This window comes from Syngnathus typhle, linkage group LG22, assembly GCF_033458585.1.
Source record: "Syngnathus typhle isolate RoL2023-S1 ecotype Sweden linkage group LG22, RoL_Styp_1.0, whole genome shotgun sequence".
NCBI classification, from domain to species: domain Eukaryota; kingdom Metazoa; phylum Chordata; class Actinopteri; order Syngnathiformes; family Syngnathidae; genus Syngnathus; species Syngnathus typhle.
This window is the reverse complement of record NC_083759.1, coordinates 6,907,827-6,930,301: the sequence shown is the minus strand read 5'-3', so window position 1 is coordinate 6,930,301 and position 22,475 is coordinate 6,907,827. Positions and strand designations below refer to the sequence as shown.

Here is a 22,475-nt window from a genome sequence, read left to right as displayed (position 1 = left end):
TTTTCCGTACTCCCTTTTGGTTTCGTTCCCCAAATCTTTTCCACATATAGCATAATTTGTCTACAAATAACATTTAAGGACTTATACTTAATCATAAAAAGTCAGCAGGCCTGCAATATCAGCCCACGTATCAAAACCTTTTGGCTCAATAATTTGAAGATAGTGTAATGCTGCAGACATCCGATGTTGTGCTATCAGAGGCATGTGTCAGAGCGCGTGGCCGTGAGTGAGTGGGTGGGGGTGGGGCGGGGCGGTTGAGCTTATGGTCGAGGTAAGAACACGTCGTTCCTCCTCTTGATTCATAGCACTAACAAGAGGAAGTATCCAGACAGACATTTGTAACGTTATCATTGCTTACGTCTGTAAAATAAGAGCACGGAATGCTCAACACAACTTGCTCCCACTGGCTGCTCTTCTTCCATGTGTGACGCTTGTGCTTGAATTGTTTGTGATTTATGTCAACTGATCACGTGCTTGTGTGTGTGCGTGTATGCGTGCGTGTCGTTTGTGCACAACTTTGGATTTTTCAAAAGGACAATGCTCATGCTAAATCTTGTGTATTTGTATAAGGTTAGCAGAAAGTCAATTTACTGCCGTGCAGAGATCTAGATTTTAATAATAAACATTAACTAAAATGATTAGACTGTTTAAAAGAGTTCTAGGTGGTCATTAACCATCATGCACTGTCCAAAGTATTTAAGAGATAAGCGAAAAATGTTATTTTGGTGCAGAAATCGGTCCATTGAAACAAATTTAATGGACAAAGCAAGGCTTTGAAAACACTCGAGTGCTTGACTCCTTTTTCTGCATATCCTCCCTCTCAGCCGCAGGAGGTCACCCACCGGCGCCGCTGGCTGCGGTTCCTCCCGTTCTGACATTTCGAACAGTGTCTCATCGGCGTCCTCCCCCTCCTCCAAGGAGCCGTCCTTCATGCAGAGGGTCCTGCGGGCAGCTTTGCCCGTGCATCTGCTGCTCCTGCTCCTCATCGCCCTGGCCTGCATGGTGCCCATGAGCCAGGAGGACTACAGTTGTCACCACGCCAACAACTTTGCCCGTTCCTTTCATCCTATGCTTCGCTATACTAATGGACCTCCACCCATATAAGCTGCCTTTTTTTCTCTCATCGCTTTGCCAAGGACTCCTGCAAATGTGCCCTTTCACCCTATGCCCTACACCATCATTATTACGACCAGGACGTGAGACCAAAATGTCACTGGCCCTTTAAGAAGTACTAATGAACCATCATGAAATATTTATTTTGTTAAATGTATGTGTACATATATATGAAGGTTGTTTTTTTGTTTCCTAATGAAGAACAAAGCACTATTTATATACACTCAATGGGAGCCAAAGTCGTCTACTATTCCCAGTGCTGCTATTATTTATGGTCAATCAGCTATAAATATTATTAATGAAGTGTGTAAACATGTTAGACCTTTAATAACAGCACAGAAAAAAAGCCACATATAAATCAAATAAATAAAAACTTGACAGTAAGTTTATTGACGTTCACAGAGTAAAATAAAACGTAAATAAAAACCACAATTGTGATACTTCTGGGGTGAAAATACCCGGAAGTGATTAGCTTCCGGGGATAAACACCCCGGATGTCATGACAGCTGTCATAATAGCTAACCCGGGACATTTGAAGCAACGTCGTCCAGTTAGCTAATAACGTGTAAATTGTTCTTGAGTGCTAGATTTGCAATTTGATTCGTTTTGCAACACTTTATTGTCGTTCTAATTACATTTTGGGCGCCTGCGCACTGGCTGTTTGAAAGGTACTGCACTGACTAATTGAAAGACATTTTTGAGCCGAATCGGCTAACTTGTCCCTGCCAAATGCCGAGGTGTATTATTTTAGGAGCTAATGTGATAAAGTACACGAATTTGGAAAATAATTTGTCTAAAATAATTCTCACATTGGTTTTGTTTTTGTTTTTTAAATCATCTGTTTATGCATGTTCTTGAAAGTCCCCGAAGCCAAACAATCACTGGTTGTGAAGCTAATAATAATAATGATAATGTGCTTTTATTCTTGTCATGATGATATTATTCCTGAGTAATCAGGATAAAACAGCAATGTTAAATGTATATATTTATGAATAATGTTATTTATGTTTGTACAGTTTGCTAATACTGAATACTCTTTGCAAATAAAAACTGAAATATTAAGTGCTGTTTAGATGAATAAGAAGTAGCTTTTCAAAGTACAGATTCGTACGATCGTTATGTGGTACGGTCAGATGATACATTTTTGTAATTTGAGTTTATGACAGTTTCTTTGTGTTAGGGTCATTTTATTGATTTGTGGCTTCCATAATTCCACATTAGCGAGGATGCTCTGGTGAGAGACATGCAATAAGCAAGCCATTCAGTTTGATGATGATTGTTGTTGAACGTAAAACACAAAAAGACAAAATAATAACACAAAATAATTATGGAATACATTGTTGTATGCTTGTTTGCAAGTTAGGTATGAAAGTATTAGAATAAGAAATTTGATTTATGTGGGGGGAAAATTGAAATTTTAAATCCATACAAATAATGAATACTTTGAGACGTAGCCATGGCTCAATTTTTGTTTTGTCAAGTAAATGTTTACATACAATATATTTGAATTCCCAAAGACAGATTTTTTTTTTATACAATCAATGAATGCTTTTCAGCACATAATTGTGATAAAATGACAAGTAGACCAGAATATTCAACAATTAATACAAAACAAGTGCAAGAGAACAAATCTACAAAGTTACCCAATGACAGTTTGGCTCGGATTTGAAGTTGCGTAACTTGCAGATGCTTTTTTTTCCCCCAACAACACAGCGGACAGAAACACAAACACTGATGTTATCAATATGTGGTCAATATGTGGTTTACAAATATGACCAAACTGGTGCTCGTGTAGCGAACGTTAGACATGAGACACGCTGTTACTCAGCTGACAGGTAAATAACCGACACGTAATTAATCACAGCTTATTATGCAAACAAATGAAAATAATGCCCTTCAAGCTTAGAGGAAGTGCACTTTGGTTGAATGGGAATCAAACTATTAAAAAGAAAAACATGAATTTCAAATAGTGCTGTTGGCACGAGGGAGAAGCCATGTGAGCAACAGTGGAAAAGTCAGAGCGACGTCAAAGTGATGTCAGAAATGTATAAATAATCATCAAATGACCCCCAGTACAACATTCATCTTTTGTTTTTGCCTCACAGCATTTCTGCACAGTCAGGGCGGGAGCCTCCAAACTGCAGCACGCCTGGACACGGCGGCCCTCTGCTCAGACTTTCGTGTGCGCCGCGACCTCCTGAACTGGAGGCGGCACCGTTACTGCCACTAGGAGCCATTCTCTCAGGCTGGGACCAGATCTGCGTGGCTCTGACGGGACGGTGCAGGCGGTGAGCATCCAACATCTCTAGCAGCAGGTCGTAGAGTGGCACCTTGTTCTTGCACTTCATGCTGTACAGGTGCTCCATGCCTTTGTTACTGCAGGCGTACATCAAAGTTTAGGATGATGATAGTGAAACCCTGATTTTAAATGTCATTTGAAATGTATTTTTATAAAAATCATTCAAGCTCAATTTAAAAACCAAAACTCAAATTAAATGAAAAATTAACTATAATACAAATTCCAAAAGAAAGAATTGAGGATCAATATGCCCATCCCCATTGACGAGTTTAAAAAAACCCTCTTTGACCTCATGTGTCTGATGTGAGAGAGGAGCAGCAGCAGCTGGGCCTGGCGCCTCGCCTGCTGCTGCACCGAACATCCTGATTGGCTGATGTGATGAATGAGGGCGTCCGTGATGGTGTCCAGCATGTCCTGCACCGCCGCACCGTCGTGGAGCGGCTCCATGGTGCCCGTGCAGAACGCAAAGGCACCTGAACAGAGACAGAAGTGCATGACCAGTGAGTGCTTGGCCTTCTTGTTCCGTTCTTTGAACAACAACCACCCATTTTTAATACCACTTATCCCGTGCTGATCAAAGGGCTCAGTTGTTACCATGTCTCTTTTAATAGATCATGCACCCAGCAACGACTAATTGGGTCACGCTGTCTAGTCGAAGGAGTACAACTATTTGAGGAAATAGTGCAGGAAAGTTTGTATCAAAGGTCGAGAGTGGAGGTTTGGATGCCCACGCGGCAATCTCAAGTCCATTGGGCTCATGCAGCTGAGGCGCCACCGTCATCGCTTTGGTATTTTCGCTTTCCCGCTCCTGCCGAATAGCTTCATCTTTTATGCGCCCGCTGCTACGTGTTGCCACGGCAACGCTCGTCAGCCTCACCGGCACTGACGGCCCTTTCCGGGACACCGTGTTCGCGCTCGCCGCTACAGGTGTGGGCGTTGTTGGGACGCATCCACTCTCGAGAGCGCAAACAATGAATAGGGAACAGAAATTTTGATGAGGCGCATTCGGCGCCAGTTTTGGGATGGATTCAAATGAAAGCTTTCAGCTCACCAGAGTTGAGCAAGATGATTGCTTTGAGGCAGACAAACTCCTCGGGCTTGAGTCTTAGCATACGAAAGCGAGAGGCGGTGGCCAGCAGCATGTCGAAGATCTCTGCCATGCCTTCCACGCAGTCGCCTTCATTCCTGCGCAGCGTAAACAAACATTCCGCCAACCATGTATCTTTGAAGTCATCAATAAATAGAGTAAGAACACAAATCCCTCTTGTGTGGCATTTCACTGTTTAAAAATCAGTTCAGATGTTACAAAATTGGGATCTGACCACCCTGCCTCTTACCCAAAGCGAGCTGGGAGAAGCTTCAGCTCACCCGCAAGCATACTGAGGACAAGCGCTGCAGAAAATGCCTGGATGTTTTTCAAGGCCAAATAACATGTCCAGATGAGGAGCTAATGGCGCCAATGGCTTCCCTGCTCGACTTTTGGGCGCGATAGACTAGCGCCGGGAGGTCGGATGCTATCACAGCGAAGGTGGCGCCACAGCTAAGGGAATGCGTCGACCCCGACACTCTACGTTTTAGTCATCATGTCCAATCTGGCAGGACACTTACGCCAGGGGCCAGCTTTTTCGAGATAATACGCTAATACATTTCCCCCGATCAAATGGGAGCCATCAGGACAGCAAGCTAAAAGCTTTGGCTGTCCGCCTCTGCTTCATCTGTCATTCTGTCGTTTTTTTTTTATTTCTTTTTAGAAGTGATGATTGGTCAGGTTGTTTACTCTGACAACGGGGGGCTGAAGGGGGGGCCGGCCATCCCTTCCTCCATCTATTTCCCCGTCCTCTCAACTCTCCCTCTCTCCGTTGCTATTCATCTGTGCATTGAGGCTTTGATTACATCTGTCCCGGTTGTCAGCGAGGCTCTATAATGATGACGGCGAGGGTGGGGGGTGGGGGGGTGTCCTCTCTTCACCGCGGGGGACACATAATTAGTCTTTCACTGTACGACACTGTATGACAAGACGTGTTGGGATGGCACAATGGCCGCAAAGGTGCGAAATGGAAAATCTACAATGCTGATGTGTCACTCTTGAGGTGTGTGTGAGAGTGTGATGGAGACACTGGAGTCCCAGAAGTAGGCCAGTGCTCCTTTCCTCTATTACCTGTCCAGAATGAGGTCCTGAGCGAAGATGAGCTTGCCCGGACAGTGGACGGACCTCCAGATAAGGCCGATCATCAGCACCTCCAGCCACGAGCTCTCCAGCAGCTGCACCTGGTCGTGCAGGGACAGCTGGAGGAAGCCTGAGCACAAAGTCACGTGACACTCGTACAGCGCGCTTGACACTAGCCGCGTGTCCGTGACTCACGCTGAGCAGCCAGACCAAACACAGATAGCTTCATCGGATGATCCGTCACGGCTATTAACAGCGTTTAGCAGCTTCTGCCTACCCACTCACAAAATATGCACGCTTGCCGCCGGTGTTGTTGTCGTCATCTGCGACCGTGTGCGGTCGCCATGTTGTCATGACAAGGTGTATAATTACCAATATTGCCTCCCGATTTGCAATTAAAGCGGAGCTTTTGTTGACATACACCTCATTTTGGAATGTGGTCCATATGGGCTCTTTTCGGTGTTCAAACCTGCCTCAGATTTGCCGGAAGTGGCGCTTCTGAGCGAGCTTGTTCTTGGGCTTTACCTGGCAGCTTCTTGGCCCAGGCGATCATGTGGACTAGCTCCTTGTCAGCCATGCTGGTGAGCAACGTCATCATGGTGACCTCTGTGTAGGGTCGGTTCAGCTTCTGTCGGGAACATAATATGGGGGGTTCGGCCCCCTGCAGCAGGAGAAGCACCTGACGAGGGCGAAAAAGAAACACATTCTTCAAATTAACTGATATCTTCATCCTTTTGAGCACTCTTTCTGGAAGCTTCCATCCCCCAGTGATTCAGAACCTGGTCAGGAGGGATGTCCGTGACTGACGACCTTCCCCCACTGACACTTCCGCTGCCGCACTGTTTCCTCCCGTCCTGAAGGGGCGCTTTTCTCTGCTCGGCCTCCTTGGCCGACTTCTCGGTGGCGCCGGTCCGCCGCTTGTCACGGCGTGTTATGCGACCGCGGTCTTTGCGCACCCCTTGTGGAAACAGCAGAATAGCGAGCATTAAATGAGGAAATATGCCATGTATGATATTATATTTGTAAAACTAAAGAATCCCACTTGCTGATGCCTCACACCTAATAGATGGTCATGGTCTTGAAATAGAAGTCAGCAGGCTAGCAGCACATAGTTTAAGAGATTCAAGTATGAAAACAAAAGTGTGGGTGTGCACTAATAAGAGCTCCTACTCCTTAAGAGGAAATCACTTCAAGGTTAAAGTTAAACTTAGCCACAAGAATCCCAGTGGATGCACATATTTGTGGCTTTTGCAGCACGGGCCTCCGCTACGAGACTTCCATCAAGTTAATATAGAAAAGTAAGAAGAATTTTTGTGGGTGTTCCTGCCCACCTCCTTTCATCATGCCCACTTCATAACACTTCCTAAGTCGGCACGCTTGGCAGCTCTTCCTGCGATTCCTGTCAATAGTACACTGATTGGTTGCTGGGCACACGTAGTCATTGTGACCTGGAAATTGGGGGGAAAGAAAATGTATTACAAACTGGAAGGGGCCCTGCTCCCGTGTTCAGTTCACATTGAGGTTATTTAGTGTCCAGGAACACTCCATTCCCATTTTAAATGGATCTGTGATGGAGGAAATTAAAAGGTGGCATCCTAGGCTTTGTCATCGCCATGGAGACTATTGGTTTCTACGACCGTTCTTTGCATCAATATGGCGTCACAAACATGACTAAGCCACACAGAGCAGATGGAGCTTTCGGTCTGTGGAAGCACAACCTGAGAGGGGGATTAGACACTCAAAGTAAGGCGGACATGTATTTTTGCTTCTTTTTGGTTTTTGTCATGTGGCAACAATTTGATTCTTTGTATTTGTTGAAATGCTAGCATTGTCAATGAGCCTTCAACAGCCACAATTGTTTCTAATCCTCCTGCTATAGTGGATCAGAATACAATTTCCCACAAGATTACACCTTACACATCTTAAATAATCATTTGTAGAAAGTTGGGTCTACCTTGAATGCTCCTCTTAAAGAAGGCCTTGCATCCCTCACAGGACCACACCCCGTAGTGGTAGCCCGAGGCGTAGTCGCTGCACACGGCACAGAAGCGCGTCTCCTTGGCCATCTCGAAGACCCCGATGGCCGCGGCGGCCTCCGAGCCCCCCAAGATGTACGCCTCGTCACTAGTGCCGCACTGCTCGTCCCTGGACGCCTGCTGCTGACTGATCGTCTCACTGGACCTACCACAGGTATGAGGATTTTTCACATTGGCATTCAGTTCAAAGATAATCGCTACGTTGACGCAAAAAAACTCCCTATTTAATTGTACACGTATGAAAACATTGCGGCGGTGCTCTTACGTGTTGTTCCCGGCTCAAGGTTTTCGGAACGGTGCTTAATCTCTGGAATTGAAATGCAGCTCGAGCACGTCCGCAGTGATAGCGGCCATGTTTTGAATCAAGTCAAAGATTAAACTAACAATACTGTCGCATACAGTAATTAGTGTTTGAGTACATCTGCCGGGGTCACTGGCTTTTACACTATGTTCTTTTTACACAAGCTGTCCTTCAGTTAACAAGATAAAAACACTTGATTTTCAAAAAGGCGTGTAAACTGTTGTTTTGGTTGTTTTGAGTTGCATAGTCACAAACCACAGTCAGAGTTGCTTAGATTCACCTCCCACCCAAAAAAAACAAAGCAGACAAAGAGGGTTGGGTCTCACCTGTAGATAGGTGTTGAAGTGGTTTCCAGATAGTGCTGGCCGGGGGGGTGCATGAATGGGCTGAGTCGGGGGCTGGTGGGCACAAACACGAGGGGGCTGGTAGGCCCGCTGCCCAGTGATTGGAGGCTGCCGTCCGAAGGCGAACCGTGGGTCTCCAGGGGCGCAGAGTAATAGCCCGGCACAGGGTGGCTGTAAAGCGCCGTTTGGGCCGAAGAGGCGTAGTCGTACGTCCCCTCCAAGAAGTCCACCGTGGCCACCCCACCGGACCCCCGGCTCTCTTCGGGGTACATGCCGTTGAGAGGGGCGCGAGGCGGGGGCGACGGGCGCGGCGGGGACAGGTTCTCCAGCTCTGGGGCGGCCGGGCGGATGCCGTGTGCCGGCGGTGGTCTGCAAGGCTTCCTGCTCGTTGCCGGGCTCTGCCTGAGCAACATCACAGCACAACGGTACTGATAAGCAACATGATTTAGACTTGCTCTCCCCTTGGCGGGGAGAAGGGGGGGGGGGGCAGGAACGAGTGGCGCTCTCTCTCCTGTTCCACTGTCTCTCGCACACATACTACAGATGTGATACTTTTCTCGTCCCTTTTCCTCAGGGATGGGCATCTTAAACGATGGAAGGGGTGGCCCAATTTCTCAGCAGCGTTGCTGAGAATGGGGGGCCACATTGGGATTCCTTTTAAAATGCTTTGAGAGAGGTTCCCAATTTTTTTTTAAAGAATTCAGATAAACCCACAATATGAAAATGGGGGCTGCCTAAACCTACCAACACACACACACACACTCAAAAAACATTATTCTTGGGGCCACTCCAAGTGTGGGCATGGGCCGCCAGTTGTACGTCACCGCCTTTCCTTCTTCTCCTTAAGCTCTCCCCCACCCGGGCCCCCCTGAAAACAACTCCCACCCGCCTTTCCCGCCCTTCTGTCCTCGAATGTGTAGGAGGCATAACCATTAGGGATGGGAAGAAAAATACACCAAGCTGAACAAAATGCAAACAGTGCTTCCTGTACAACTTGGCTGTCCCGTCACACGCCACCACATCATCTTCTCCTCCTCTTCCGCCACCTTTGTTTTACACGAGTGGATGAATATTTTGAATATTAATTTGTTGATTAAGCCGTTATTTGTCATTGACGTACAAGCGGATGCATTACCGAACACCCCTGAGACGCCGGTAAATCAAATCACAGCACCAACGTGAACGGCGGCGTTTAAACCAAACGGCAAAGTCGGCGCTCACCTCTTTAAATGACAAGCGTCCTCTGCGCTGCCAGACTCTTTTCCTTCATCCCTTCGACTCGCGCTCATTCAGCTGGACTCGCTGGGCAAAGTGGAATCAGTGGGAAGGGCAAAAAAAGAAGATAAACAAATTAAAAGATGCAGTCCAATCGATGGAGGCAGTGCGTTTGAGCGCCAGGTCACCATAACACAGCAAACAACGCAGTAGGTCAAATCTCATTTCAGCAGCCAGTAATTACGCAATCTACTCCCAATGATAGAATCAAAGAGATACAGACTATTTTATTTTCATCATCATTTCATGACATTAATAGAGCTTTGTTTGGGCAATAGCAAGACACCATGACGCCAACTCGTGGTTCTTGTACAACCGAGCAAACAAAGGTAGAAGTATTAACGCAAATCAAAAGACTTCAGCCTAGTCAGGAGTCCTTGCATGTTTCGGGACCACATGTCAAGGTAAAGCAAAAGCCTTGCACCGCCCAAAACCGGTAACAAGCTGTAATAAGGCTGCGGCATCAACCCTGTTTGAGATTACAAATCCAAAACAATGAGGCGCTTGAATTAAAATGTGTTTATTTGCTTGCTTACCTGTCAGCCGCGTCCTTCTAATGCGAGTGTCGAAAGCTACTGCAGACCTCCAGCGAGGGAGGAAGAGCTCGACATTTGGCAGAGGCTTCATTTTCCCATCTCTTTCTTGAGTAAACAGCCCCATTTTCAGAACATGTCAGGTCAAGTGGAAAACAAGTAGCCCAGATGATGATATATATATTTCATTGCATTTCCCCAGAGGGGGGACAAAATGAAGTCGTATTAGATTGCAAGAAAATACAGGGAGCATATTTAATCACCTAATTGGCTCATTTAGAAGCACTTAAAGCTCCTTTAGCATTGTCATGCACGTTTTGCATTTCCCGCTGTTTTGCGGGCTACGCAGCAGAGTCTAACCTGACCTAGAATAACTAGGAGGTCAACATGTCAACTTTAACGCGGGAGTAAAAACACTGCGAGTGAATATTAATGGGGCATGTGTACAGCTGTGACACTTTTAGCTTCACTACTTGGCGCCCACATAACAGGCATCATTTTTGTCTTGTTGACATCAAAAAGTGCGACATTTGTAAGAGCTGGTTTGTATGTAAATGAGGTCAATATTAGAGGCCATATTTCATGTGCGTAAATGACAATGGGTAATCTCGTCGCTGCAGCTCTTTATTTGATGAAAAGGGATTCATTAGAAGGATAAAATCTCGTCGGGAATCCACGGTGACAATACGGGCTGGAGTGCGCAGACATGCATTTTTGATCAATCACAGTTGGGGGTTTTAACTTGACTCATTTAGTTGACCATTAAAAGACATGCACGGTAGATGGTAAAATAATTAAAATGTCTTAAAAAAAAAATCCATTAACTGCATGTTAGGTACTTAACACTGCACCCCCCCCCCCCTCATATGTTTCGGTGACTGCATGACAAGAACAGAGAGTAAAAGTTCAGAATGTCTTCTGCAGGTACCAACATGGATCAGCTTGTTTTTTTCATAAGAATTTAGAAATGCACTCACACAAAAAACACACAAAAAAAACACACAAAATGACTCATTTAAAGATTTACTTGAAATCAGTGTTTACTTTTTGTACAAAATCAGAGTAACATCTCATGAAAACAGGCCCAGTGCAGCCTAATGACTGAAGCTAACTTTTAAGGACAGCTCGCGTCAAAAGAACATCACCCGTAAACATTAAGACATAGCACAATATACTGGCACCTTACCATTACTTTTTAATAATTATTTCACAGCATTATTAACTTTGAACTGTAAAAACTCAGATGTGAAGAAATCAAAGAAAAACATTAGATTGAGAAGCAGTTACAAAATGATAGTGATGTTAAGTGATTTCTCTATGAGCGAGTGAAAGAGTGACAATGACCCCATTGCGTTATGGCTTGAAGACAAGAGTTGATCATTGATCGCGAGGTCAGTCTTGCTGATCCGAGTTTGGGCTGTGGAACTGAATGACGGCGTACTTTCCGCATGTCATCCAGTCCGGGTCCTGAGAGCTCAGCTTGCTCCCCTGACCTGGCTGCAGACCCACTTGAATGTTGGCCTTAAGAGTCCTCAAACTGCATAGCGGTGCTGGTCCAAATCCCCTCAGCGCACGCTCAAAGGCCACTGTGTGGTCCCAGTCGCGATCTCCCGCCAGCTTCCTGTAGTTGAGATCGCCTTTAAACACCACCAAGTCTGCTGACTGTAGAGTCGCGTACAGGTCCGGAGCGTCGGCCGCCATGTCGCAGAACTCGTTGGGCTGTGTCCAGAAGGGATGGTCGTGATAGGACCACATTCCCTCCTTCACATATTGCTGCCATTGCACTCCTCTTTGAGACGTCCACCTGTGATTGGCCGCCATGCTTTGCCGGATGGTCCAATGAAAGTCCTCGACCGTCACGTCAGAGACGAACCACCCGAAGGATTTGCCATGGAAGCGGACCTCCTGAGCCAGACCGGAGGACACCAGGAAATCGGCCAAGACCAAGTCAGTGACCAACTCAAAGCCAGCGTTGTCCAGAACAAAGTCCACTCGAACTGAGCTCCTTTTCCCAGAGTGTCTTTGTTGGCGTGCAGAAATGAGCCTCGACCACATCACGTCTGAGTCATCCACTAAGATGAACTTCTGCAGGGTAGCTAGAGAGTCGATGGGACTTGTCTTCTGAGAATTGTCCATCCCAGCAGAGATTGACAGATCACATTTGTTCCCCCAAAGACAAATCTTTAAAGCATCAAATAAGCACGGTCAGTAATTTAGCAATAAATGTATTTAATGTTTGCAAACCTAAAAGGCTTTTCAGACAACGATCTGACCTGTAGCAGTTTGTTGAAATACTCCTGAAGCTGATTTTCGGGGATATCTCCCAAGTTCTTGTTGAAGTCTTCAAAGAATGTGCACAAAGCCACGATAGCCTGCTGAGACTCAAAGAAGCTCTGAGTCTTTCCCTCCTTGAAGACATCGTAGCCACTGATGGGAGGGCTGTAAATGGCAACATAATCTATTACCATTTGCTACCAGCATTTTGCAAACAATATCATCCCTATCACAATACAAAGGAATAAATGTACTGTGAGAAAGTGTACATGCTTCTCACTTGAGCCAGAGGGCCTCCCGTATCCTGCGGTACATGTAGCACTCCACATACAGCCATGGGGACTTAAACCAGCTAACCAGTTCCTGATTGCCATGCGGCCACTGTTGTCTCTGCAGGTACCGGTTCCAAGAGTCCGTGTCCTCCAGGCCGTCCGTCAGGGCGAGTATGGGTTTGTCTGTTTGCAACTCGTTCCTCAACTTGGACAGCAGAGAAATGGCTTGCTTCTCTGCTTGGATTCCCTCCTATGAGGTCACAAAGCAGGTCAGATTTAAACATTCAAAATAATGTCACACGAAAACCCCAAATTTGTTGATTCACAGTACTGCAACGTTTAACAGTTGCATTCACGTTTATAGAGATTAATGTTCGGTTAACCTGGCGTTGCCCTCCAATTTTTACACGAATTTAATATATTGTCTTACCTCCCCATATTCTTCAAAAAAAATGTTTCTGTTGCGATGGAGTGTGTCTATCACTTTGGTGAGGATGGTGGGCAATCTGTCTCTCACTGTCAAGTAAGCAAACGACCTACAGAGAAAAAAAATACAACACAGTATTCCATTTAAATGGTAGCTAGGGGCACCAATCCAGTCCGGCTAAATTTCTACTAAGCAATAATCGCAACTAAATTTGCGCGATCATTTTGGCGACATGTTTGTACAGTTCCTATCATCGGTATTTGGACTTGTCTCACTAACAGCCAGTCGTGTGGCGCAACGCTGGCTGCTAAATGCTAAGGCTACTTGTCGTTCGACTACGTTCGCCTCCATTAATTACATAAACAAGAGCTAATAACCAAGTTTAGAATCACGACGATGTATTTCAAGAAGCTGTCAACACACCCAACTACTTTAGCTGAGAGAGAAGGAGGAACTACGTCGCCGGTCTGGTCGGACGCCATGATTGTAGGATCTTATTCAATGGACAACTTTATTTAAAAGTGCTCAAAACGGAAGGGTTCTCTGTTTTATCTTAAAGTGAGTAATTCGGAAATCATTACTGATATTTTGTTTGCCTTGAATAAGCTAGTTCCTTAGGACACATAGAGAATCACCGTTGTTTACCTTTTATGTTATTAGCTGGCATTTCGTTTTGACTTGTTTGTTTTATGGTATTTTGCTGCCACCAAGCGGCCACCAATATAACTGACTTGTTTACCTTTTGTATTACTGCATTAAGTTTTGACCCGTTTCTTTTATGTGTTTTGCTGCCACCAAGCGGCCACCAACATAACATTATTCCGTATAAAAAACGCGTTGGAACACGTTTCTTTCTTTTTTCATTTTTTTATTTATTTATGAATAACGTGATAACATAAGGTGTAGTTACTTACGAAAAGTGCCGCACTTCACATTACGTTTGTGGCCCACCCCCTGGGGCATCCCGGGTTCTCCATGGCAACGGTTGCCAGGGAAACGAGGGTCGGTCCTATCAGGAAATTGCAGATTTTGAAGCCTCAGGGCTTTTTTGGCGGGAAAGCACGGAAGGTGGGGTAGTGCTAATGTTTTGGTGAGGGTAAGAAATGTATGAAGTGAAATCCACAAGATGTGTTGTGCACCTTATTTGCACATAGGTATGCAGTTTAACTTCAAAATAGAGCCGGCCAAATCATCCAGTGAAAAACAGGGCTATTCATGTGGGACTGGGACGTGCCTCGTCGCTCCCGAGTGTCTCTGCGTGACCAAGCGATTGGCCTCAGGCTACCCTGCGTGCTTGTCTCGAAAATATAGGCATATCAATTGATTCTGGCGCCGTCACTATGGGAACACGGCGGCCCATTGTCAGGATGTTAGGGGGGGCCTCGAGTGTGGGAGTCCAGCTGCGTCCACCTCCGGTGTTCAGCCACCACCGGGCCGGGCCTCCCTTCCCCCCACCGGGCTGCAGCCCAGCCGGATCTGTTTGTTTTTTTTCCACCGAGAGGGGAGTGACTCACCACTCCGGTTTCCAAAGGACGCGGAGTGGGGGTAGGGTGGCGGTTTAACGTGAAAGGTCCTGTTTAAACAGGTGTTCCAGCACATGCGTGTGCCGTTGACCCGGGTGCATCCGCGGCAAAGGAGGTGCCGTCACACAGTCGAGTGCTGACGTCAGGCTAATTTCACCCTGCTGTATGCTGATTTCTTGCAGTCTATGCTGTTGGTTTTATGGCAGGATCCAAAATCAATTTAGTAGTGGGACAGTCATGTGTGACGCTTTTCTTTAGTTGGAGAATGACTGCAAGGAGGTTTTAACAAATGAGTGAGCGGGTGTTAGCGCTTCAGATACCTGCTGGGAGTCAGCCAGCATCAGTAAACAAGCTTTTTTGTCCTTATTTCCATTAACATGTATAGCACTGCTCCACCGGTGCATTTGTAAGTGAAAGATTTTGTGCCCCACACCCCCGCCGCAGCCCTCCTCCTGAGCTGGCTCCCAGTCACGGACACGATCAGATGTTGTTTGTTGATAGGACAAACAACAGAACCTCGGTTCCTCCCGCCCATGTCTCCTTTTACACACACCACGGCTTTTCCTGGCCGTCAAGCGGCCACAGCCCAGCGTCCTGTGGACTCCCTGTCTTCAGGCTGAATGGCTCACTGTCTTACAAAAGAATAACGCCAATCGATGGCAGCCGTTAATGACAACACATGACTTCATTAAGTCATTCTTGTGTCAATGTAAAGTCCTCTAAGGGCCATACTAAATTCAGGAGCAAATATGCATTGATGGTAAAAACGTCATGTAGAATTTGGAGGGACATTTATTTGTTTTAATTGCAGTTCCTCTAAGGTTTTATTTTAGCGTAAAATTGCATGGTGCGCCATATCAAATGCTCTCACCCTTAAGTCCAGCTTTTATTAGGTCACCAATAGTAAACTTCTGTCAGATATTTTATTGATCATCAAGCAGGTACAAAATGGCTTGACAAACAAACAGCGCTTGGATTCATTTGTTGAACAAATAATAGATGGTACAGTCGGGCTTTGCTATTTGCTGGGGATAGGAAGTTGGGATGCTCCCCTCCTAATTTTTTGATCACCTATAATAATTTCAACAGTAATAATAAATTGTATTTGTAAATAACAAGTCGCTTGTAGATGTGTTTCTATTTGGGTTTGATAGATTAAAGCCCTAAATTGTAATCGTGCTTGCAATATATGGATGATGATTGTTTCATGGTGCAGTAGCCCTTTAAGACACTACACATGATATTTGCTTGAGCATTAAAAATAAACAGTGGCACGTTGTCGTTCAATCAATGAGTCAGCTAGCATGTAGCCGCCCGGGTCGTCTCCGCGGGGCTTTTTTTGTGTGTGTGTGGGGGGCGCTTCAACGGCGGTTTAAAAAAAAAAAAGAAAAGGGACAGCGCTTGGGCTGGTGGCGTGTGTGTAAGTGGAAGGCGGGGGGGAATTAACGTTACCGCGACCGCCCCCTTGGCCAACGGATCCTTGCAACGGTCGCGTTTGGCTCAGCTCCTTCGCCAGTCATGTGATTGTAACGTAAAACCCCCTAACCGGAAAACAACCGACGACCCTCTCCGCCGCCGAACAAGCAGCTCGCAAAGCTGCTGGGAGCCCGGAGAGGACGGACGTGTCCCCGCCCGGTGACAAACAACCACAAAAACAAGCGGCGGTGGCGTCACGGCAACGATAATTTAGACAGACGAGCAGCGGATAAGGTAAAAAGGCTGGCGACACACACCCACGATCACGCATGCTGATTTAGAACCGCAGTTTTTTTTAATTTGAGTGCGTGTTCGCCGTATGCAGAAGTTCGCGATCGCTAGCAACCCCATCCCCCTCGCGTCTGTCCGTCCGTGCGTGCGCGCGCGCGGCTGCCTCTTTGCGTGGTTGTCTGCGTGCTAGCTGCGCGTCCACGAACGTCCGTTTCTGGCGCTAGCTCGAAGCAAAGCGAGAGGCGGTGGCAGGCACGATGCGCTCCGGTCCGCCTCGCGTCCCATTATTCAGCATGTCCAATCTGCACTTAGTGTTCTTATTCCTGCACCCCTCCTTCAACCTAAAACACGTTTACATCCGTCACCTGCTGCCTCACACTCGATAAATGTTTTCTGTGAAGATAAGTTTAAAGTCGGACTACGGAAGTGAGTTCTCCACGTGTCTTCCTCCCAGCAGGGGCGGCGCTATGTGGCCTGCAAACAATTGCCTTACCATTAAACCCAACTAGAGTCTGTTCTAAACGGAGTATGTAAAGATTCTTATGAATTCTAATTGAACCTGTCTGGCAGGTGCAAAACAATATTCCCCTTGAGGGATGAAATTATTGGCAGCACAGTGAGTGGCCCAGCAGTTATTGTCTGCCTCACAGTAGAACGGTCCCAGGTTCGAATCTGGTTCCAGCATCCTTTTTTTTTTCATGTTTGCATTTTGATTGTTTCTCTACTCTGCCCCCCCATTTCAAAACTATAACTGATAGATTTATTGCAGACTAAATATGCCAATGGTGAGAGAATGTGAATCAAATGCAACTCAAAATACTTGTACTTCATCTCAAATCATCACTGTAATAAAATGCCATGGCATTAATCAAAATTTAAATGAGTGTAGCTTTACAGCATCATGTTTATTTGTACTAAGACAGACACCTGTTAGCATGATCTATCACTGTGTTTGAATGACGTCAAGGTGACATTAATGCGGTCTATCATTGGCAGATATCAGGCACATATTGGATATTTGTACACATTTGGTATAGGCCTGATTCTGATCTTAAGATCACCAATTTGTACCCCACCGACACGCACGCAGACCTTGAAATGTTAACTGTCAACTAGATTTCAACTCTGTTATTACCCAAAACAGGCTTGTAAACCTGTAAACACAGTCTGGCTTGATTGTGCCTTTTCACTGTTACGCAGCATCAATTAAAATCTTAGTTATTTTTATTCCCCAGAAATGTGTTTGAATAAAGGCTACATCCACCCGTAGCCACCCCCTTTGTAGTTGAGTAACTTGATGCCACTGGCGACTGAAACCGGTAAATGTCATCATTGTTTTTTATCAAGCAAAACAGATTAGGTATTCTATCAAAACATTGCATTATCATGAGAAAACAGAATAATAGTTGACTCTAGGCAAAACAAACAACCAAGTCAGTGAAAGCTTTCGATCGAATAAACAGGATTGTTAGTCAACCTTTTTTTGGTGAAATGCGGCTAACGTTTAACAGGGAGGAGAGAGACCTGAGGGTAACGGCGCGGCACTCCGGGTGTGCGACCATCTGTTGGAGGCAGATGGCGGGATGGGCTGTTGTGTACAATAAGTCGGCGGTTTATAAGCTACGATTAACTAATGCCGTCTAATTCAACGCGACAGTAAATAATCAATGGTGATCAATGAGTTGGAGGCCGTCTGCCAAAAACAGCTGTAGTATTCATGCCTCGCCAGTGGGTGGCAGTAAGTAAGGAAACTGTTTGAATACCCTTTGGAAAGCTACAAAGTTTACCGAAGCGTATTTTTATATCGAAGGTTACCGTCCATCTTGCTCTGTCTTCCTGTGCGAAGAAAGTGCCGTACCGTCATCCACAGGGGGGGGGGGGGGGGGGTCTTTAGAACCAGTTACTGCCTCAGGAATGTGGGCCGACGCCCACTGCCCTGATCATGTGGTGGCCCCAAGCCGTCCCAGTCCTCAAATGACCTCCGGGGGTCGACGGCAACTCGTCTCGATTGGTCAACGGCATTCATTGCGTTCTTACATGTCCGCTGAGATTTGCCTTCACACGACCCGCGACCTTAATTGCAAAAACAGAGTCGTACATGTGCAAAAACCTCTTTGGACCAAGGCTTGCTAAGTCGGTTCCCTCTAAAGTCTTCTTCCAGGCCATGGCCAAGTGGTGACTTCTCAATTTTAGAATTTTGAGTATGACATGTTTTTAATGCAAAAATGTTTTTCACTTGCATTCCTGAACAGGCAGACATGTCGTCTCATAAAAGTATTTTTTTGTTTTTCTCGCTAGGCACTGAATTGTGCTTTTGAACTTGTACTTGTAACCCTCAGGAAGAGCAAAATGTGGCTGAGTCAGTTTGACCCAGGGCATGTTCATTATGCAACTGTCAGGAACAAATGTTGTTTCCCAAAGGTTTACTTTTAGCTTTTTATGTTTTGTCACTGACAAGCGCTTGACCACATTGATCATATGAGAGCGCTGCTCAGGAATCAAACTGTACATAACCAGCTCACTGTCTTGGCACGGCACATTTTTTTAAGACTACTCATAGATGGCATTTGTTTAGCCGCCACTCTGTCGTTAAGCTTTCAAAGTCATCGTCTCTGTGCGGTTACTGTCGCCTCCGGTCTCGTCGCAGACAGGAAACTGACTCGTACGTGTGTGCGTGCAGGTTGAAGAATGGAGTTGGCCAACCACGGTCTTATCCTGCTGCAGCAGCTCAACGCTCAGCGAGAGTTCGGTTTCCTGTGTGACTGCACGGTGGCCATCGGGGATGTGTTCTTTAAGGCGCACAAGGCCGTGCTAGCCGCTTTCTCCAACTACTTTAGGATGCTCTTCATCCACCAGGACAGGTACAGGACACAGTACAGCCAGTATAAGTCAGTGCGGCTGCTAATGTCCCGTGTTGTTTCAGTGACTGCGTGCGCCTGAAGGCGACGGACATCCAGCCCGATATCTTCAGCTACTTGCTCAACCTGATGTACACTGGCAAACTGGCCCCCCAGCTCATAGACCCCACGCGTCTGGAGCAGGGCGTTCGCTTCCTGCACGCCTACCCTCTCTTGCAGGAGGCCAGCCAGTCGGTATACGTGCACCCTGAGCAGAGCATCAACCTCTCCACCTCCCTCTACGGCATCCAGATCGCCGACCAGAAGGGGGGGCTGTCGGCACACTTGCCCCTCTCCTCGCCCGTCGACATGGAAACGCTAGGCTCCGAGGCCCAGTACCCATCGGTGGCGGCATCAAAGCCGGCCGCTTCCCCTCCGGAAGCGGAGGCGTCCACCAGCGGCGTCCAACCCAACGCTGAGGAGGCGGAGTCGCCGAGCGCAGACGGGGGTGCCAACGCCAATGCCATCCTGCACGTGAAGCCGAGCATCATGAAGAGGACCTCGTCCTTCCGGAAGCACTACTCCTGTCACATGTGTCGGAGTCGCTTCAACCAGAGGAGCCTGTTGAGGGAGCACCTCCTACAGCACGCCCAGGTGGTGGAGAATGCCCTTTCCCCGGTAACGGTCGCCGAGCAGAGCGCGCCGGAGGCCGAGGGCTACTTGAAGGCAAACCGAGTCGCCGCCTCAGAAATCATCAGCGACAGCGAGCAGATGCCTGCCTCCGGCAACAACTCAGACTCGCCCCGCGCCGAGGTATCCGCCTGCGGGTGGAGCGCGGGCGGCCTCAACTCCCAAGCGGACACGCCACCCCCCTCGGACATCGCTGACATCGACAACCTAGAGAACGGCGACCTGGACCGTGAGCTGAAGCGGCGGAAATACGAGTGCTGCACGTGCGGCCGCAAGTTCATCCAGAAGAGCCACTGGCGCGAGCACATGTACATCCACACGGGCAAGCCTTTCAAGTGCAGCGCCTGCGGCAAGAGCTTCTGCCGCGCCAACCAAGCGGCCCGCCACGTATGCCTCAACCAGAGCGCCGACGCCTACACGCTGGTGGACCGCCAGAGCATGGAGCTGTGCGCGGCCGGCGACGACAGCAGCCAAATGGAGGCCATGTTTTTGGCCACGTCCAAGCCATACAAGTGTAACATTTGCGCCACCACCTTCTCCAGCCCCAACGAGGTCATCAAGCACCTTTGCTTCACGCAGGGCAGCCTGGCGGGGCTTCCGGGCGCCGCCGCCGCCCTGATGCTCCCGCACGACGAGCTCTCCAAAGACGACGGCTCGGATCTGTCCAACTCAGGCATGCCGCTCGAAGCCATCAAGGCTGAGGATGTCCTGGTGGAGTAGCCGCCAAAACTCCCAATTTGCATTTTTTTCCCCCTCGCTAAATTATAACTCATGACTAAGCTAAAAGACGTCAGTCGGGGTTTTGTCTTTTTGTGGGAGATCTGTTTTTGTGTATGTTTCATTCACATCGACTGGAACAGAACAAGGGGAAAATGACCACCGACATACAGTATCAGAATCATCATTTAAGCATTTTTATTCAATATCCCACATGTGCGTTGACTCGTTCATGTCCTAGCATGCTTTTTGTGCTACTTGTACAACAATGACTTGAGTGCACCAGTAGAGCGACTGCATTTCCACTTAGCACACAGTTTTCCCTCTTTCATAACATGTTCTACTACTGCCATAGACGTCACTCGTTCGACATTGGCATTCTGCTAGTACATGGAATTGTCTTACAGGCTAGGACAATTCCGCACACCAGTTAGGACATTGAATAAATGCTTAAACGTCCCACCTGGCTCGAGCTGCGGTGAGACCGTTAACCTTCAAACAGGAAGTGAGGGGCCCAACATGCAGGTTCGGCCTTTAGTTGTGAGGCCGAGGCCAATGCCGATCACGCTCGCAAACACGTACGCCCGAGACAATCTGTGATCTTGACGTCTTCCACTTTATTGTTCAGCAAAATTGAGAGAAAACAATGCACCTTTTTCATCGCAGCGTTCACCCACTGGGAAGCACGCTTACTTTCCTCAACATTGAACAAAGAGCAAGTAAAAGCATCAATGAAAACTTGAATATACCCCTTTCAAACAAATATTTCTAATTTTGTACACAGTGGTATGATTTACAAAAGAGTCTATTGTGATGAAAATGTAGCCTTCAGAGTAGAAATGCTTTCGATTTAGCAGATCCACGTGGATGGGCGAGACAAAAAGTTTGAACTGTAGCCTTAAATAAATGAACTTGTTAGACTAGTAGTTACTGCCTGATCAGATAGGTGTCCATGGGTTCCAACCCTAGAAAAAGCAGTAAAATGATGCATTTCATTCAAAAGCATGTATCTCGAGTGTTTTGTTTGAATTACCAAAATGTCTTTTGATCTGAATATAACGGAATCAATAGAAATGCGAAAAAATAGTTTTTATTTAAAAAAAAAAGGGGGGGGGGTTATAGTTTTGGTCCACTTTGTATTGCAAAATGTGCCTTTATCCAAACTATGTTTTATTTATAACACACACATTTTGAGATACACGCTTTTCTTTGGATATGCTTTCCTCTATAGTTATTGTTACACTAGGTGAACCCATGTTCTCTTCATCTAGAGTTAGATGGTTGGAATTTTCTTCAAAGATGCAAAGATAATGTGGTTGCGTTGTTGCAGTTACTCCAGTTTTGTGGCTAGATGGCGCTGTATAACCGTGCTGCAGTTGCACCAACACGCACACGTTCGTGCTGCTCACAGGAACATTTCGAATATTTTCTTTAAACCATTCACTGCTCAGTGAGTGTGTGTGTGTCTGTGCGTGCGCAACCTTCGGCTATCTCAGGAAGATAATGTTTGACACCGTCCTGCATACTTGTGTGTCCCATGTTGTGGCGACATCAGGACGAGTCCATCCCATAATACTTGAGTAACAAATGCTGATGTTCCCTCTCAAAGCTCGTCTGACATCTACTGTGATCAATATGTGCTCTCAGGAATGTGACTATTTTTTTCCCTTTCGATTGTTAACAGCTCTGTTGTTGTTTTTTAAGTGAAAAGGAGACAATAAAATGTGTTTTTTGTAAGGCTGACTTTTTCTTATTATTACCTGCTGCGAATGTGTTTTTAAATGATCCTCGGTAGTGGTGAATGTCATCGACATGAACACTGATTTTGATATAAGGTCAGTAGTCAGCATTTAAACCGTTTTCTCCCATTTTTAGGAGGGCGGCCATTCACTACATTACTTTGACAGTTCATCAAGAAGTTTCATATTTGATCCTAATGTGACGTCTACTATACGAATTT

At 46.5% G+C, this 22,475-nt stretch overlaps 4 protein-coding genes across 7 annotated transcripts in view; 2 read left to right on the top strand and 2 right to left on the bottom strand.

Moving 5' to 3' along the window:
* LOC133146926 (nesprin-1-like) overlaps positions 1 to 2,175 on the top strand; it is a 48,044-nt gene extending 45,869 nt beyond the window's left edge. For all 3 annotated transcript variants that reach the window (XM_061271026.1, XM_061271027.1, XM_061271028.1), the window contains one exon: positions 825 to 2,175. In XM_061271026.1, coding sequence (XP_061127010.1) covers positions 825 to 1,104 — 280 coding nt within the window. In that variant the 3' untranslated portion in view covers positions 1,105 to 2,175. The remainder of the gene's footprint in view (positions 1 to 824) is intronic.
* esr1 (estrogen receptor 1) lies at positions 1,821 to 10,138 on the bottom strand. The gene is made up of 11 exons (XM_061271029.1): positions 10,072 to 10,138; positions 9,482 to 9,562; positions 8,243 to 8,662; positions 7,534 to 7,760; positions 6,911 to 7,027; positions 6,359 to 6,537; positions 6,105 to 6,258; positions 5,571 to 5,709; positions 4,464 to 4,597; positions 3,702 to 3,885; positions 1,821 to 3,489 (listed from the first exon to the last, which is right to left on the bottom strand). Exons 2-11 carry the CDS (start codon positions 9,547 to 9,549, stop codon positions 3,213 to 3,215), a joined length of 1,899 nt encoding a protein of 632 aa, XP_061127013.1. The 5' UTR covers positions 9,550 to 9,562; positions 10,072 to 10,138; the 3' UTR covers positions 1,821 to 3,212.
* Positions 10,139 to 11,078: 940 nt separating this feature from the next.
* Positions 11,079 to 13,619, bottom strand: armt1 (acidic residue methyltransferase 1). The gene is made up of 5 exons (XM_061270273.1): positions 13,465 to 13,619; positions 13,045 to 13,150; positions 12,623 to 12,864; positions 12,342 to 12,507; positions 11,079 to 12,249 (listed from the first exon to the last, which is right to left on the bottom strand). Exons 1-5 carry the CDS (start codon positions 13,521 to 13,523, stop codon positions 11,461 to 11,463), a joined length of 1,362 nt encoding a protein of 453 aa, XP_061126257.1. The 5' UTR covers positions 13,524 to 13,619; the 3' UTR covers positions 11,079 to 11,460.
* Positions 12,745 to 22,252, top strand: zbtb2b (zinc finger and BTB domain containing 2b). 2 transcript variants are annotated; one of them, XM_061270272.1, is made up of 3 exons: positions 12,745 to 12,883; positions 18,952 to 19,132; positions 19,195 to 22,252. In XM_061270272.1, the coding sequence occupies exons 2-3, from the start codon at positions 18,960 to 18,962 to the stop codon at positions 20,516 to 20,518; spliced, it is 1,497 nt and encodes a 498-aa protein (XP_061126256.1). In that variant the 5' UTR covers positions 12,745 to 12,883; positions 18,952 to 18,959; the 3' UTR covers positions 20,519 to 22,252. The 2 variants fall into 2 exon arrangements, with proteins under 2 accessions (XP_061126256.1, XP_061126255.1); XM_061270271.1 differs by lacking the exon at positions 12,745 to 12,883 and adding an exon at positions 15,850 to 16,274.
* The last annotated feature ends 223 nt before the right edge of the window (positions 22,253 to 22,475 follow it).

Bases quoted from the DNA above. Each gene is read 5' to 3' on its own strand.
- esr1 (XM_061271029.1), bottom strand. From the start codon at position 9,549: ATGAGCGCGAGTCGAAGGGATGAAGGAAAAGAGTCTGGCAGCGCAGAG. The intron at 8,663-9,481 runs GTGAGCGCCGAC...GATGTTGCTCAG, and splicing joins GACGCTTGTCATTTAAAGAG to GCAGAGCCCGGCAACGAGCA. The intron at 3,490-3,701 runs GTCAAAGAGGGT...GTACGCCTGCAG, and splicing joins TCTCACATCAGACACATGAG to TAACAAAGGCATGGAGCACC.
- armt1 (XM_061270273.1), bottom strand. From the start codon at position 13,523: ATGGCGTCCGACCAGACCGGCGACGTAGTTCCTCCTTCTCTCTCAGCT. The intron at 13,151-13,464 runs GTGTGTTGACAG...TTTTCTCTGTAG, and splicing joins CTCTCAGCTAAAGTAGTTGG to GTCGTTTGCTTACTTGACAG. The intron at 12,250-12,341 runs GTCAGATCGTTG...GATGCTTTAAAG, and splicing joins ATTTCAACAAACTGCTACAG to ATTTGTCTTTGGGGGAACAA.
- zbtb2b (XM_061270272.1), top strand. From the start codon at position 18,960: ATGGAGTTGGCCAACCACGGTCTTATCCTGCTGCAGCAGCTCAACGCT. The intron at 19,133-19,194 runs GTACAGGACACA...GTGTTGTTTCAG, and splicing joins CTCTTCATCCACCAGGACAG to TGACTGCGTGCGCCTGAAGG.